Source organism: Mirounga angustirostris, unplaced genomic scaffold (assembly GCF_029215605.1).
Source record: "Mirounga angustirostris isolate CCGP_5_RB_7025 unplaced genomic scaffold, mMirAng1.0.hap1 SCAF_15, whole genome shotgun sequence".
Lineage (NCBI taxonomy): Eukaryota > Metazoa > Chordata > Mammalia > Carnivora > Phocidae > Mirounga > Mirounga angustirostris.
In genome coordinates, this window is record NW_026991723.1 from 4,413,311 (window position 1) to 4,430,274 (window position 16,964).

The window sequence follows — 16,964 nt, forward strand, 5'->3', positions numbered from 1 at the left end:
AAGAAGCCAGACACAAGAGTCTCCCAAGAGGATGTAAGCACCCCATGGCAGGAACTTTTAGTTTCTGTCTGCTTCATTCATTGTTGTATTCACAACACCTTGAACAGGGCCCGGCACATAGTCGGCCCTTAATACAAATTTGTTAAATGAATGAATGCTTTCCTTAAAAATAAGACAACATGCTTTATATTTCTAATTCCAAGAGGAAATAGTCCTAGCATCCAGTTATGCTGATGTTGTATTAGATGTGGCCAAAGTGTCGACTGGGTCAAACTGAACACTCCCAACACCAACATTCAGGTCATAAAAACCCCATTAGCAGAACCTCTCAGAAACCATCTCCAAGGCCAAGATCACATGAGGTGGCCAGGGCAGAGAAATGGCGGCTCGGGTGTTACCAGTTCACTGGGAGTAAGTGTAATTCTCCTCTACTGTGTTCAGGGGTTGGTCCCTCCCAGGCAAACCCTGGAAGGTTGGTATTTCCTTGTGTGACTTTGGAGGTCAGTGCGTGAAAAGCTCTCATCCATACATACTAGGGCATAACAGCTCATGCATGGGCTCAAGTGAAAACAAAAAGACCAAGCGGAGGCATTTACTGTGTTACTCCACGTCCAGTACTAATACCATCGTTATTGCTAAAGTGCAAACACTTCTGTCTGGGTCGCTATGTGGTCTGAATTAAGGAGGGTGTGTGTGTTCTCTGACTTTACCCACGATGGGCTCTTTGTCACTTAATTGCCTGCATCACATAATCTTAAAATGGATTAAGTTTTTATCTTTTATTCAAGTTCGGCACTATGGGATTTAAGGAGTTACATTTTCCGAGAAGTCAAACCTATCATGATAAGAAGTCACGGAGAGGATGCCTGGGTGGCTCAGTCGGTTAAGTGTCTGCCTTCGGCTCAGGTCATGATCCCGGGGTCCTGGGATCGAGTCCCACATCAGGCTCCCTGCTCCTTCGGAGCCTGCTTCTCCCTCTGCCTCTGTCTCTCTCTCTGTCTCTCATGAATAAATAAAAATCTTTAAAAAAAAAGTCACAGAGAAAAAAATATCAGACTGGCTTCTCTCCTCCTTCCAGCTCAGTTTGATTAGGTTGGTGGTTTAATGGCTTTAACATCAAATGCTCAGTGTCAGCCTTTTGCCTGAGCGAGTTTACTTACCAACGGCAAGGCAACTTGATTTCTCCTGAAGTCATTTTTAATCGCTGGCTTGTTGGCAGTTTGTGTGTGGTTTTTTTTTTAATAGTGCTATTTTCCTATAATTAGGATAAAGTTTGAACTCGGTTATGACAGTTCCCCAAAAGGAGGGAGCAGATAGCCGAGTTCTGTTTAGACATGCCAACTGTGGGGTGCCTCTGAGTCATCCGCCCGGAGATGCCCCTAGAGATGGGGAGATAGTCAGACTGGGAATGGGGCTTCTAGGGCAATGAGAATATGGGTGGTGAGCGGCCAAAGCCTTGGAGTCACCTGCACTTTGTGAAGTAAGAAAAGGGCTCAGGACACGGCTCCAGGGAAGACGATTTCCCAGAGGCCGATCACTAACAGAACTTGTAATTGTCCAAAAGAACAACACGTCTCCCTTTGTGCACACGTGTGGCCATGACATTGGCCCAGGACAGCAATGCAGGAACCAGGGCAGGTTTCAGGGGCCCCCCCTGCCCTGCCCCGGCCACCGCATGCCCATGCCACCAGGCTACCCTGCGGTGTACGTACAGGCCTGTCACCATGAACACGAACCAGTTTTCAAAAGAGCAGATGACAATGGAGCCCATAAATGAAACATGAGACACGTCGCCTCCCATTAATCCCCGCATGCTATCCAAGCTGCTACCTGAGTAAGCTGCAATAATGCGCCTTTGAACCGTGTCTGTACAGTCCCAGCCTGGCCTTAAAGCCTTTGTTCCCCATCTGCACCTTCGCTTCAAAAGCATGAAAGGAAAAGCAGGGTTTTTACGGCGGTAAATCCCTTCATCTCGCTCGACACACGTGAACTGGGGTGCAGCGCTCTGCTGGGGTCTCCAGTGTGGCTGTGTGAGGGCAGCTGCCGGGGCAGTGAGCCTGGAGGGGGATCACCACGGCTGTTCCTGCTGCACTCGGGGATTAACCGAGGCCCCACTAGTACTCGCTGTTCAGCTCTCCATTTGCAGGCACAGGCCCACTGCTGGTCCAACAAGGGAAGAGCCTAAGGAATGGCCCAAGAGAGGAGTCACAGATGGGATGAGCTAGGGACACTCCAGTGACAAAAATGGAGAACTTGTGGACAAATCTGTCTCAAGCCCACTGACCTCCCCTCTTTCTGTCTTGGTTTTGGTTAATTTCCAGAGATGTCCCAAGGAGGTGGAGGTTAGTCTACTGAAAGACAATCACAATCACGCGTGGGCACATCAGACTACAAGATAACCTGATTATAGAAGGTCGTCTTCCAGCACAAAGCAGCAGATCGATTCAGCAGCCCATTGAAAGAATAACTCACCCTGATCGAGTGGATCTCAGGCCGGAACTGTAAAGCGACTCAACGCTAGGAGCTCTATTTTGTAGCATAATATTAATATGTTCAAAGGAGAAAAAACACAGAATCACCTTAGTATCTGAAAAAGTAACTGCAAAAATCAGACTTCTACTATGCAATCCCAATAAAAATACAAACTGACAAAAATCCAGATGGAAGAGTAAAAGACAACGGCAAAGAAATCTAAAAGAAATGGTAGAGTAATAACGGGGATGTATGAGTCAGTCCAGGCTGCTGTAACAAATAGCCCAGACGGGTCAACCTGACTTTTCATAGTTCTGGAGGCTGAGAAGTTCAGTATCAAAGTGCCAGGCTCTTCAGCTTATGGCTTATAGACGGCCACCTTCTTGCTGTGTCCTCACACGGTAGACAGGAAGAGCTCTGACAGGTCTTCCTCTTCTTGTGAGGACATGAGTCCTTATAGGATCAGGGTCCCACCCTTATGACTTCATTTAACTGTAATTTCCTCCTTAAAGGCCATACCTCTAATACTGTACATGGCCCAGGGGGTTAAGGCTTCAATGTGTGATTTGGGGGGGATGGGGGGAGACATAATTCAGTCCACAGCAGCAGAGTGAGAAAATTTCTCTACATATATCAAGATATATTGCAAAGCTATACTGTCCAAATACTGTGATATTATTCCAAGTACAGGAGCTACTGGAACAGAATGGAGCTCAGAAGCAGATCCACATGTACAGAAATTTCACACATGACAGAGGTGACATTAAATTTAATGAATACAGATGGGGCTGTTCATTAGATGGTGCCAAAGACTAGGCCACTGATATAGAAAAATATAACAATAGAGGCCCAGCTTACACCAGCATAAAAATCATTCCAGATGGAGTAAAAGCTATGTAAAAGTTATATCTTGAATACAGTTTAAAACTCTTGCAAATCAATAAGAAAAAGACAAATAACCTAATGAAAAATGGGTAAAGTACAATCTATTCTGGTTATTTGCAGTAATTATTTTCTATAAGGGCGTCGCAAACACTGAATAAGAAAATACTGAACCACGGCTCCTACTGGAAATACAGAGATGGTTTTCTGCAAGTCTGGGGTCATAACATTTTTAGTATCCAATCAATACATAACCTTGTTTTATGTGTGTCGGTGATTCATGAACGTCGAGCTGAGGGCCCACAGCACCGTAACTCACGCCTGAAGGAAGCTTATCTAACACACGAGTTTTCTCCATGGGGCCCATGCCAGCTTTCTGGTGCTCAGGAACTCTAGAGAGCACTTCAGCGCTGTGCTCAGGGCCGTCCTACACGGCGAAATCACCCACGGAAAGCACAAAATGCGAACCGGCTGTGAAAACACAGTGTTTGCCGTGCGGTAGCTGAGACAAGAACACAGACCTCAGCTGTAACGTGTGCGTGAGCGACAACCATGTTTCACTGCTCTGCCCATGTCCATGAGTGACAGCAAAAACAGCCTGAGGACCGATTCGGAGTTACAAGGAAATTTTAGCGAGTAAGAAAACGTGCAAACGCGGAATCTGCAAATAAAGAGACAGACTGCATATGGACGGGCAATTCAGTGGCTATTAAGCCAACAAAACATGTTCAACTTCTCTATTTACTAGAGAAGTGAGATATAATGTAAAATTGCTCTACATTACTATTTGACACCCAAGACATGGGCAAAATGTTAGGTTCTGATAATCCGTGCTGGAAGATGTGGGGAAATAAGAACTCGTGCTTTGCTGGACGGACCAGGAGTTCCTTAGCCACTTGGGAGGTTCCTTAGGCGCCTGGCCGTACCTGGAGTTGTGGGAGGTGTACATCTACAATTCCACTCCCAGATCGTGGCCACCGGAGGACTCACGCCCACAGGGACAGGGAGACAGGGACAGATGTTCCCGCAAGATGGTCTGCACCAGTTGAAACAACTAACCTTCACTCAGTAGGCACAAGGCCGATTAAAGAGGGGTTGACTCAGAATGAATCTTGTACATTTGTTAAAATGAGCACTGGGTGTTATACGCAAACAATGAATCGTGGAACACTACATCAAAAACTAACGATGTACTGTATGGTGACTAACGTAATAAAAATAAATAAAATAAAAAATAAAAATAAAATGAACTTAACTTACACACACTACACCCTGCACTTCCAGAACGGAAAACCCTCCTCACCAACCTCCAAAAAAGTGTACTTACATGCTATTTACAAGACACCTGCATAAAGCAACACAGAAAGGTTGGAAAAAAAAAAAAAAAAAAAGGTGAGACAAGAACAGTAAAAGAGGTTCCTAGCAAATGCAATTAAAAAGAAGGTAGGGGGCGCCTGGGTGGCACTTAGAGGGAAAGTGATAGTATTGTATTAAAAAAGATCTCGGGCGCCTGGACAGCTCAGTCGCTTAAGCGTCTGCCTTCGGCTCAGGTCATGATCCCGGGGTCCTGGGATCGAGTCCCATATCGAGCTCCCTGCTCAGCGGGGAGTCTGCTTCTCCCTCTCCCTCTGCCCTCCCTCCCGCTCTTGGACTTGCTATCTCTCTCTCTCTGTCAAATAAATAAAATTAAAAAAAAATGTTGAGGAGAAAAAGAAAAGTTCAAAGAAAGTGGTCCTTGGCAGGCAATTCAATTTAGATGTTAATTTTCACCAACTTTACCTTAAAATTCATTATAATTCCAATCAAAATACCATCAGAATTTTTCAAGGAAATTAGGGTGTTCTTTCACAAGACACAGCACAAAAACCATACAACTATTGGTGACTACTGATTAACGAGAGAAAAATTTTAATTTCTGTATGATCAAGACATGAGATAAATAATTACTAAAAACCAGTAAGGAACAATGTTAGGGCAGTAGGCAAAAACTATGAAGAGACAGTTGACAAAGAGGAACCAGGAGTGTCAAGAAACGTCCATCGGCGAGCAAGCACGCCTGGTGGCAGGGCAGGGAGAATAAAGTGGCCACTCTGGGCTTTCCTCTTCAGAATGGCAAACATGAACATATTTGGTAATCACCTTAGAAGTTAAGGAGAAACGGGTCCTCACGTGGCAAGGAAGCAACCCGTGCGTGCCTCTGGGGTGGGATCGCTTATAAAAAAGGTGCATCCCTTCTGGAAAACAGTATGGAGGCTCCTCAAAAAGTTGAAAATAGAGCTACCATATGATCCAGCAATTGCACTACTGGGTATTTACCCCAAAGATACAAAAGTAGGGATCCGAAGGGGTACGTGCACCCCGATGTTTATAGCAGCAATGTCCACAATAGCCAAACTGTGGAAAGAGCCAAGATGCCCATCGACAGATGAATGGATAAAGAAGATGTGGTATATATATACCATGGAATATTATGCAGCCATCAAAAGGAATGAGATCTTGCCATTTGCAACGACGTAGATGGAACTCGAGGGTATTATGTTGAGTGAAATAAGTCAATCAGAGAAAGACATGTATCATATGACCTCACTGAAATGACAAATTCTTAATCTCAGGAAACAAACTGAGGGTTGCTGGAGTGGTGGGGTGGGAGGTATGGGGTGGCTGGGTGATAGACTTTGGGGAGGGTATGTGCTATGGTGAGCACTGTGAAGTGTGCAAGACTGTTGAATCACAGACCTGTACCTCTGAAACAAATAATGCAATATATGTTAAGAAAAAAAAAAAAAAGAAGATAGCAGGAGGGGAAGAATGAAGGGGGGGAATCGGAGGGGTAGACGAACCATGAGAGACGATGGACTCTGAAAAACAAACTGAGGGTTCTAGAGGGGAGGGGGGTGGGAGGATGGGTTAGCCTGGTGATGGGTATTGAGAAGGGCACGTTCTGCATGGAGCGCTGGGTGTTATGCACAAACAATGAATCATGGAACACTACATCTAAAACTAATGATGTAATGTATGGTGATTAACATAACAATAAAAATTTTTAAAAAGAAGGTGCATCCCTTGCCTCTGCAAGTCTATTCTTCCGAATCTCCCCTAGAGAAACGAACACCCATCTTGGGACACACACAGGGTGGCCAGGGAGGACGTGGGACAAGGGAAATTCTCGTCATTGTGGGACAGAGACAGGGAGAAAGACAATCAGGGGAATTTAAAATATGCAGACACCCCGCTCATCAGACTTGTCAAGTATAATATCCCTTGGGTAAGAAAGTGAACAGCAGTGGGACGGGCTATCTCTCCAGGTACATACACGTGCTAGACTCGGAGAGAGGTCCTGCCCCAGCACTCCCACCAGACCATGGAGGCAGTCCCAGGGCACAAGCCTCGGGGACGGGATGCGGAAAGTTTCACTTTACCAGAACGGCCCGAATGATAGATGGGAATGTGTTGACTGAATCCTTAATTAAAAACCAGAAGAAAACAAATGCAAAAATATTGCTGAGTTTTTATATAAAATTTAAATATGCAAATAGAGTTGATATTTACATATTTAATAAATTACATTCTACTACACATAAATTATATTTACCTGTTTTTCCAGTATTGCACATCTATATTATATAATATTTATATATGTAAGATGTCTAAGTATGAAAAAATAAAATAGGTCAACTTTTGAAATCATGGACACCTTTTCCAAAGCCTCCTAGCTGTGGTCTTGATACAATTTCCCCCTGCCTCGCTCTACGCACAAACGATTGTTAAGGACAAATGCTTTGACAATACCGCTCAGCATAGGATGTTCTCAAAAATCTACCTTCTGCATGTCCATCGACAGATGAATGGATAAAGAAGAGGTGGTATATATATACAATGGAATATTATGCAGCCATCAAAAGGAATGAGATCTTGCCATTTGCAACAACGTGGATGGAACTGGAGGGTATTATGTTGAGTGAAATAAGTCAAACAGAGAAAGACATGTATCATATGATCTCACTGATATGAGGAATTCTTAATCGCAGGAATCAAACTGAGGGTTGTTGGAGTGGGGGGTGGGGTGGGAGGGATGGGGTGACTGGATGATGGACACTGGGGAGGGTATGTGCTCTGGTAAGCGCTGTGAATTGTGCAAGACTGTTGGATCTCAGATCTGTACCTCTGAAACGAATAATGCAATGTATGTTAAGAAAAAAAAAAAAGGAAGAAGAAGAAGGTAGCGGGAGGGGAAGAATGAAGGGGGGGAATCGGAGGGGTAGACGAACCATGACAGACGATGGACTCTGAAAAACAAACAGGGTTCTAGAGGGGAGGGGGGTGGGAGGATGGGTTAGCCTGGTGGTGGGTATTGAGGAGGGCACATTCTGCATGGAGCACTGGGTGTTATGCACAAACAATGAATCATGGAACACTACATCTAAAACTAATGATGTAATGTATGGGGATTAACATAAGAATAAAAAAAAATCTACCTTCTGCAAATGGTGCCCAGTGTATGCTTCTGGGCCCCTGTCCACACACCCACCCCAGTGGCCAGTGCTGACGAGAAGCTGGGGGGCCACAGAAGAGCAAACGCTCACCAACACGTAGTATGTGTCACTGTTCACAACATTTGGAGGTGAAGCAATGGCTCTCTGATCTGTCTGGACAAGACATGGGGAGCCCAGGAGCCCCTGCTAACCTCAAACACAAGCCCAAAGAGAGTGGTTCTCGGGCATAGGATGACAGAACGTATAGGGTCCAGAGGAGAATCTCCCCAAATGGACGGGTACCTGGAGAGATGAGGTAACAGGGAAAAGACACCTGGGTTCACAGCCAGGACCCAGCCATGGCTTGATGAAGATGCACAAGCCAGGCTTGGAGCTTCAGTGTCCTCACCTCCGAAGGGGGGTCTGGCACCCGCCTACACTGGAGGACGCCCTGAGGCTCCGTGGCCACACCCGTCATAGACTGGCGGCTGGTGGTGCGGTTGTGGGTGGTGCTGGGATTTCGGTGAGAAGCGCCTCCCTGTTTCCAGGACCCTGGTGTCCCCAGCAACTTGGCCTGTGCGTCCAGACCCCTTCCAGCTGCCTTGTGAGGTCACGATCACCGAAAGGAACTAGCAACCACTACCCCCATGACATTTCTCACTGACGCGAAGCCATGGAAACTCCAGCGGTGGCCCAAGCCGAGAGCAAGCACGTTGCCATCCTTGTGTGAAGTCCAGTCAACGTCCAGCAAATTCGGCAAAGACATGTCGTTGCTGGATTTCAATCCTGGATTCTTCCATAACGGAAACCCTCGGGGAATGAGAAAATGGTTTGAGGGAAACAGATACTTACTGAAAGTTATGATTTGGGCTGTGTGTTGGACCTAAAAAGGAAAAAAAAAGACAGGTTATTAATACTTCACAATTTGGAATCAAACTTTTTTCCAATGCCCCCGATGGCAAAGGCGGCCTCAGCCCCGTGTGCTCATTTGTGGGGAGCCGCCCTCCGGCCAGGCTCTGCTGTTGCCTGAGATCATACGCCAGGGGTGGCGAAAGCCACGAAATGTGGAAGGGGCGCGCTCTCTGTTTATGCAGAAACGTTTGGGGGTATTTTTCTTGCTCTCTCCTCATCTAACCTTGATTCACAAGATCTATTTCCCAGCTGGGGCCCGAACGGTCTGGAGCCTGTGTGGCGGGGCTGGGGCAGCGCGGAGACCATCTCGCCACTGGGACGAGAGCCGACGCGTGGCTCCCCGTGGCCACCTGGGCCGAGCGCACGCGGGGGGGACCGTCACCGCACCCTGCTCCGGCCCTTGGTCCCAGCGGGGCCCAGGCCTCTGTGCCCAGCAACTGCCTGTCTCCCTCAGCGCGGCCGGCCTCTCCGGGGGGCCACCTCCTGCCACGCGACCGTCCCCCTCAGCCTCGAAGCTCACCTTTGCGTCTGGGGTTATTTTCTGCACTCCAGGTTTCCAGACCACTCCATGTGTGCCTATTTTCTTTTATGACTAGTAAATGGGGATCAGGTTAAGCCGGGAGCTCGTGCACAATGCGAGAGGCCTCGGGGAATGGTTTTAGTGGTTTCCTTCCTGCGGCCTTGGGCGTGTTCACTTTCAAAGTGCACACTGATCTCCTGTCCCGGGGCCGGGAGCGTTGCCATGTGCTAACCGCACGCCTGGGCGGCCCCGACTCACCGAGCCGCACGAACAGGACGCCAGTGGCGGTGATGGTCTTCACACCGTTGGTGGCCACGCACTGGTAGTAGCCGGTGTCCGTCGTGTCCAGATCTTGGATTCGCAGCCGGGAACCGTATTCCGTCTTGCGGATGATGACGCGCCGGGGTTCCTGCACCACGGGGGCGTCGTTCTTCAGCCACCGCACGGTGGGGGTGGGGTTTCCGGCCACCTTGCAGTGCAGAATGGCCGTCTGGCCTTGGACTATGGTGATGTTGTTCACTGGCTCCAGAAAGTTCAGAAAGTAGCCTGCAGAGGAGAGCGGTCACAGAACAAAGCTGAGTGCGGGCTGGAAGAAGGGGCTGCCCGGCGCGTCTCCTGTGACCTGCTCTGGGGAGGGCTTCCACGTCCTCTCACGAAAATACAGTCCTTTCCCGTCACTGGCGGTACTGAAGTTCTAGAATGTTCTGAGAACACTGAATTAGCAAACCACTGCTCCCGGGGAAATACGGAGTTAGGTTCCTTTGGGCCTCTGGTCCCAGTATTTTCATCAATCGTGGCATAACCTCACTTTACGTGTGTTTCTGTTTGAAGACATCTTATTAATATGTATTGCTGATTCACTGACATTGAGCTCACAGCCAGCACTGCCTGAAGGAAGCTTATCTAACGCGTGTTTTCTCCGTAAGACACATCACAGCGTTCTGGTGCTTAGGAACGCCAGACTGCACTTCAGCACCATCACTGGGAGGATTTAAAACAGCGAGGTCACCAACAAAAGGCAAAAAAAAAAAAAAAAAAAAAAGCAAAAAACCTAGGACTATATAGACCACAGAAAGGACACTTGTTCACAACATGAGCTGGAACAGGTAGGCAGGTGTCATCTTGCTGGGCCTCAGCGAGCCACATGTGCATCGGGCAATTCTAAATTTTCACGGCTCAGGGCAGGTCTGTGAATGACCACACAATGGCACAGTGAGTCCCGATTTCGGGGTTACAGGTATACTTTAGACAGTAGGGAGCTCGAAAATATGGAACCCCAAAGCGAGGATCAACTGTGTTTCTCTTTGCAAGCACTAGATCTAATCTAATCTCACTGATTCATGATGTGATTCACGCTCAGAAAGGCCATCCTCCCCCCTGCCGCACCACCAAGTACAAGCCTCAAGAAGGAAAACTTCATCGCAAAACAGACACATCCTCGAAAATGAGCTAATCCCTGGGCTGGAGAGAACAAGGATGTCAAGGCTGAGGGCTGCTGAAGGCTCTGTCCTGCTGCACGTGGGGCAAGAGCAGGAAAAAGCTGTGCAGGGCTCCAAGCTGGGGGCGAGCAGGGCCTGGAAGGACCCGGAATACAGAGCCTGGGGGGCTGGAGTGTGGGGCTCAGTCCAACCAGGGATGGGGACTCTCCGCTGGTGACACAGGCCATGGGGAACAAGAGGAAGTGAAACAGATGGCAGAGGAGAGAGAGGGGTGTGTTTGTGTGTGGTATGTGGGTGTGATGTGGTGTATTTGTGGTGTGTAGTGTGATGTGTGTGTGTGATGCATGTGTGTGTGTACATGCGTGGTGTAGGTCAAGAGCTGGGAGATTACGCTGTTAAGATAAACATGCGTGCTAAAATTCCATAACACACACACAAAACCTAAGGCTAGACAGATAAGACAATCAACCGTGAGGAGATGGGACTCACTTCAGACAAAACTAAGGTAATAGAGCAATCTGAAAATGACCATAAATTATATTCATGTTCTGAATCTTTTGGCTTGATTTCTGGTAGGTTCCTACCCTTTTATAAAAAAATGAAGTTGAAAGATGGCACTTATCTGTTATTACGGCCTTCACTAAATGGAAAACTACAGGGTTTCTAGTGGACCCTTGAGGTACGTTTTACAGGCTGGGGGATGGCCCCTAGATATTGGGTGACCGGAGGCAGCAGAGGGGATGGGAGGCTGTGGATTTTAAGAGGGAGGGATGGTTTTTCCTGACAAGGGAGAGTGGCCAGATGGCTGTCTGAGAGGGGTCATTAATTAGCACTAAGCATTATTACCCACATCATTAGATTCTACCCTGATTCTCTCCTAGCCAACCCTTTTCTCAGTGCACTGAGTTAACTTATGGAAGAGAATTCTCGTGGATGACACAAAGCTGTAATGTGAGGAACATGTCGATGACATCCCTCTGGAACCAAGTAGGGTGATGTTCTGGATGTACATTCTTCATGAACTCAATTGCACAAACTTGACTTGGGAAGACCTGGTTCCTACAGCTCCCACCCTAGACCCTGAGTCTTTGAACACAAAATCCAATCTGATTTGAGAGCTTGAAGTGGTTACTTTGACATAATCTCAGTCACAGATGACGGTACACTCACCATTTCACTGTGCTCTGGCCAGAGCCCAACTTAATCAGAGGGTTTCATAGGAAGCACTTTCAAGTTGCTTAATATTCAAATGCTTCATCAAGGTTTGCATAACACGAATGCACAGTGGGACAAATAAAAGAGTCAACAAATTGTAATGTAAAATAGCCAATGGCACATTAAAAGTACAACGATCTCTTCTTGGCCTAAGCTGAATTAGAATTCTCATCGCCACACTGATGACAGTTCCTCAAAGACATGTGACAAACCATAGCTTCCTGCAGACACAGGCAACAGCTTCGTGTAAAGGCTGAACATGCGGGTCTGTGTCTCCGAGCTGACCAGCAAACATCTAGAAGGGGCAGGCCTGGGGGTTCTGGGGGCCAGGACATGGTGGTCACTGACTCTCTCATCTCCTCCCTTTGCGGGACGAGCTTGACAGTAGCTTGGCCACCGTCCCCCTCCACTTTGAGGACATCTGCATACATCAACTTGGGACAGTTCCACCAGTTGGCTAACTATCCTGAAAGACAGAGGAGGAGCCTCTTCAACATGGAAACATTTATCTAGAAAGGGAGAAGGGAGAAGGGAGGTTAGGAGTCAGAGAAGAAAGTTAAGGGGACCGTTCCTTTTGTACAGCCGAGGAGACCTGAGGAGAAGCCAGCCAGTAATTATTGCCCAATTACTGCAAACAGACCCAGGATCTGTTTCTTCTCCAGAACATCGTTTTTACATCCAATGAATATGGAAACATGGAATTCTTCTTCATCATACCTGTCGATGGCTTCTCCTACATCCTTGATTGACAAACTGGTAAGCGTTAGACTGTCTTTCCATGTTCCCTGTTCTCCTGCCTCCTCTGCCCTCTGCATGGACACGAAGAGCTTGGTACTAACCCCACCAGGAGGATACTGTGAAACCATCTACCGGAGTCAGAACTAGGCTTAATTCAGAGACAGCGCCAGTATTTCTCTGTTAGATGTTTTCGTCGTCCTAGCTACCATGGCCTAAAGCAATGCACGTGTGCTGGAATCAAGCACCTTACACCATTGATTTAATCATTAAAGCATTCTTGGCTCTATCTGTTTATATGAAATATCCAGAACCGGTCAATCTATAGAAACAGAAAGCAGACTAATGGTTGCCAGAGGCTGGGGGAGGGGAAATTAGGGAGGGATTCTTGGTGGGCATGGGGTCTCTCTTTGGGGGGCTGAAAATGTTTGGAACCAGAGCTTGCGGATGGTTGCACAACATTACAAGTGTAGTCCTGGGTCAGAATATGCCCCTGAAGAGGGATGAGGGACATATTCATGAGCAAGGTGAGAGCAGGCAGACCAACCAGGTAAAAGTGGAGGGTGAGGTGGGGTTGATGGAAGTATCAGGTGGGGAGAGGGGCCACTCTGTTGAAAGCATCCTTCCCTGAGTACTGAAAACCTCCCTCAGCTTAGCTCATATCCTGGAATAAGGCCTCCACTATTTCTTCTGAGCCTGAGGTGTCTAATTTTCCCAGATTACCTTCACTCTCAACAGATGAACACTCACCCGTGAAGCTGCACTCTCCTCCACTCGCAGAAAACAAAGGAGAATCTAGCGCAGTGATCTAGTCCCCACGTGGAGTTCTTACTAACTTTTCTTGATCCTACCCCATCTAAACCAGCAGACCTCACCTCTGTCTTCACAGTGGAGCCACCTGGGAGCTCATAAAAAAGACCACCTGGGGGCACCTGGGTGGCTCAGTCGGTTAAGCGACTGCCTTCGGCTCAGGTCATGATCTCAGGGTCCTGGAATCAAGCCCCGCATCGGGCTCCCTGCTCAGCAGGAAGCCTGCTTCTCTTCTCCCTCTCCCACTCCCCCTGTTTGTGTTCCCTCTCTCGCTGTGTCTCTCTGTAAGACCCAGGAGGGGTCTGAGCAATGGCATTTGTCAAAAGCTCTAAGTGTGTAGCCAGGGCCAGGAACATCTGCTTTAAATTGCTGAGGACAAAACAACAACAACAACAACACAAACACAAACACAACAAAACAAAAACAAAAAAATCATATAGTTTCATCCAAGAACAAACTTAGAGCGGGCCAGAAACAGCCCCAAGATGAAGGATCACTGGAGGAGAACATCAGGACTGGAAAGAATGTTCCTATACCCCCAGCACCAATCCCTGGAGTGTCTGGATGCAATGGCATACGAAAGCCTTGCCCAGCTGGGCATGGACAGGGCAGAATCTCCATGGATGACACCCATGTCCCAACCTGGGTCTTGAATCTACCTCCTTCATGCTCTACTGGAAGCTCAGAGACCAGAACCATAAGTAGATAACATGGAACTTCAAACCATAGGCAGATAACATGGTAACTTCGTAAACTTATAGTGCCCTCCCTATATGGGTGATTAAAACTCAGTCTTTGGGAAGAAATTAGGAAGATGTATAATGGGGAATGGCTGAAATCCACAATAGCAATACTTCTGAAATTTTCTCTACTCTTCCCACACTCACCCTGACTGGAAGGGCGGGGGGTCCCTTACCCTTCCTAATACACACCCAGTTGGTCCCTCATTGTCCAGTCGACCAGAACACCCAGTCCTCAGATCTTTGCTGTTTCTCCAGGGTCAAGTCTCTGCCAAAAAGTCGTGTCCATGGAGGGTGATCCCTTGGCTGCCCCATCTAAAACAGCCTCTATTCATTTCTAACCGTGCTCCCCACATCACTGATCTTGGCCTGTTTCTACGGCAGTGTCACATTTGTTAAATTACAATAACTGAGAGAAGTTGGGACATGGAGAATAACAAATGTTGGGACACCTGGGTGGCTCACTCAGTCAGTTGGGCATCTGACTCTTTTTTTTTTTTTTTTAAGATTTTATTTATTTATTTGACAGAGAGAGAGGCAGCGAGAGAGGGAACACAAGCAAGGGGAGTGTGAGAGGGAGAAGCAGGCTTCCCGCTGAGCAGGGAGCCCGATGCGGGGTTCGATCCCAGGACCCTGGGATCACGACCTGAGCCGAAGGCAGACGCTTAACGACTGAGCCACCCAGGCGCCCCCATCTGACTCTTTATTTCAGCTCATGATTCTCAGGGTCGTGAGATCGAGCCCTTCATAGGACTCCACACTGGGTGGGGAGTCTGCTTAAGGTACTCTCTCTCCCTCTGCCCCTCCCCCCAATGCATGCACACTCTCTCAAAAAAAAAAAGAAAAAGAGAAAGAAAAAAACCAATAATAAATGTTACTTTTGGAAGCATGTTTCTCAATTTTATGGCTACTTCTTATCCAGACTCAATTTAGAATCATCCTGATAACTGATTTAAAAATTGGGGTGTGGATGGAGAGAGGCTGCATTTATAGATGATTTGTATAAAACTGCCCTCTTGACAATATGGAGAAAGCATGGTCTACATATCTATCTCAGACATTCTCACCTATTCAGGAAAGCTTTGTCATTTTCTTCGTAGGGACCTTCACATGTATTTTTAGGTAATTAGTATTAGTAATTAATAATTAGTAACTAGCATCCTATAATTCTCCTTACTATGAGAGAATTGTTTTATTTCTATCTAAGTGGTTTAAAGAAGGCTTATAGGACAACTTCTGGATTTCTACATATCGCACTAATTTCTTCTTCTGCTATAACAAATTAACACAGACTTAGTAGCATAAACCAACACAGATTTATTATCTTACAGTTCTGGAGGTCAGAAGTCCTAACATCAAGGTAACAGCAGGGCTGTGTTCTTCTGGAGGCTCTGAGAGTCTCTGTCCTTGCATTTGCAGCTTCTGGAGGCCACACATGCCCTGGCTGGTGGCACCCACCTCCCCTGCATTCAGCTCCACCTCTGCCTCCATCACTATGTCTCCAGCTAGTGACCCTGACCCTCCTGCCTCCCTCTTATAAAGACTTCTGAGATTACACTGGGGCCACCTGGATCATCCAGGATCATTACCCATCTCAAAATCATTAACTCAATCCCATCTGCAAGGTCCCCGCAGCACCATGAAAGGTAACATGTTCAGAGGTTCCTTGGACATCTTTGGAAGGCCAATATTCTGTCCACCATGTATATTTTTCTTTTATCTTGCACTTTACTGAACTATCTTCTTAGTTATAATAGTGTCTAAGCTGACTATCTTGGAGTTTCTATGCAGATATCTTCTTCAAATAGCAACAGAGTGGCCTTTTTGTTTTTAAAATTCATTCGGCTCACATATGTTTTTACTTAACTGTTTTTGTTCAGTAACAGTTCTTCTCAACAATTTTAAATACTGATATGGTGCAAACATATAAAAAATACAAATAGAAATATAATAGATACCAATGTACACATCAACATTTTATGCTAACATTTTACCATATTTGACTTAGAACACTTTTTTAAAAATGAAACATTCTAGGATGCAAAGAAAATCCACACCTCCCTATTTCTCCCTCCCTCTCCTGAGAACTGGTATGCACCATTCCAATGCACATTTCTACTATTTTATATTTTTAGAAACTTACCCTGAAAGATCATCTTTGCTAGGTTTTTTTTTTTTTTCACTCAAAAATCAGCTTGGGATTTATCTTTGTTGATGTTCACTTATTTTAATGATTGTATAATATTTCACTGTGCAAACAAACCATGATTTCTTTATCTTTTTTCCAACTGAGGGGCAGTAAGCTATACCCACATTTTATTCCCCACGTTTTTGCTAGTGTTTAATGACTACCTGTATACATGTCTCATCTTGCACACACACAAGAATATCTTGAGAGTATCCACCTGGATGCAGAAGTGATGCCACAGGGCCTTAAAATCTCTCGTTTATCTAAGTCTCAAGAGTCCCTGAAACCATGTGTGCTCACTATCAACGTCAGTGAAATTGTTTCCTCCAAAACTGTGTCAACATTTGGTGTTTAGGGGCTTAAAAATGTTTGCCAATCTGATGGACCTGAAATAGTGCTGTTTCACGTTGCATCTTAAGAATTTGTCACTAGTTTGAGTGTCTTGAAAGTTTGCTAACCACCGGGCTCTCCTTCTGCAGCTGTCCAAATCTTTACACTGTTGCTCTTTTTCTAACTTCTGCGGTTAATGGATTTTCTTTTTCTAATACATGCATTCAATGTGCAAATTCCCTTCAACTT

General features: G+C 46.4%; 1 protein-coding gene across 2 annotated transcripts in view; it reads right to left on the reverse strand.

Annotated features, from left to right (window-relative positions):
• Positions 1–16,964, reverse strand: part of ROR2 (receptor tyrosine kinase like orphan receptor 2) — a 203,202-nt gene that overhangs the window by 21,029 nt on the left and 165,209 nt on the right. For both annotated transcript variants that reach the window (XR_006792083.3, XM_045882141.3), the window contains exons 3-4: positions 9,517–9,804; positions 8,679–8,709 (exon numbers count right to left, since the gene is read on the reverse strand). Coding sequence is in view for 1 of the 2 variants with exons in the window: in XM_045882141.3 (XP_045738097.1) it covers positions 8,679–8,709; positions 9,517–9,804 (319 nt within the window). In the remaining variant the exon portion in view is untranslated. The remainder of the gene's footprint in view (positions 1–8,678; positions 8,710–9,516; positions 9,805–16,964) is intronic.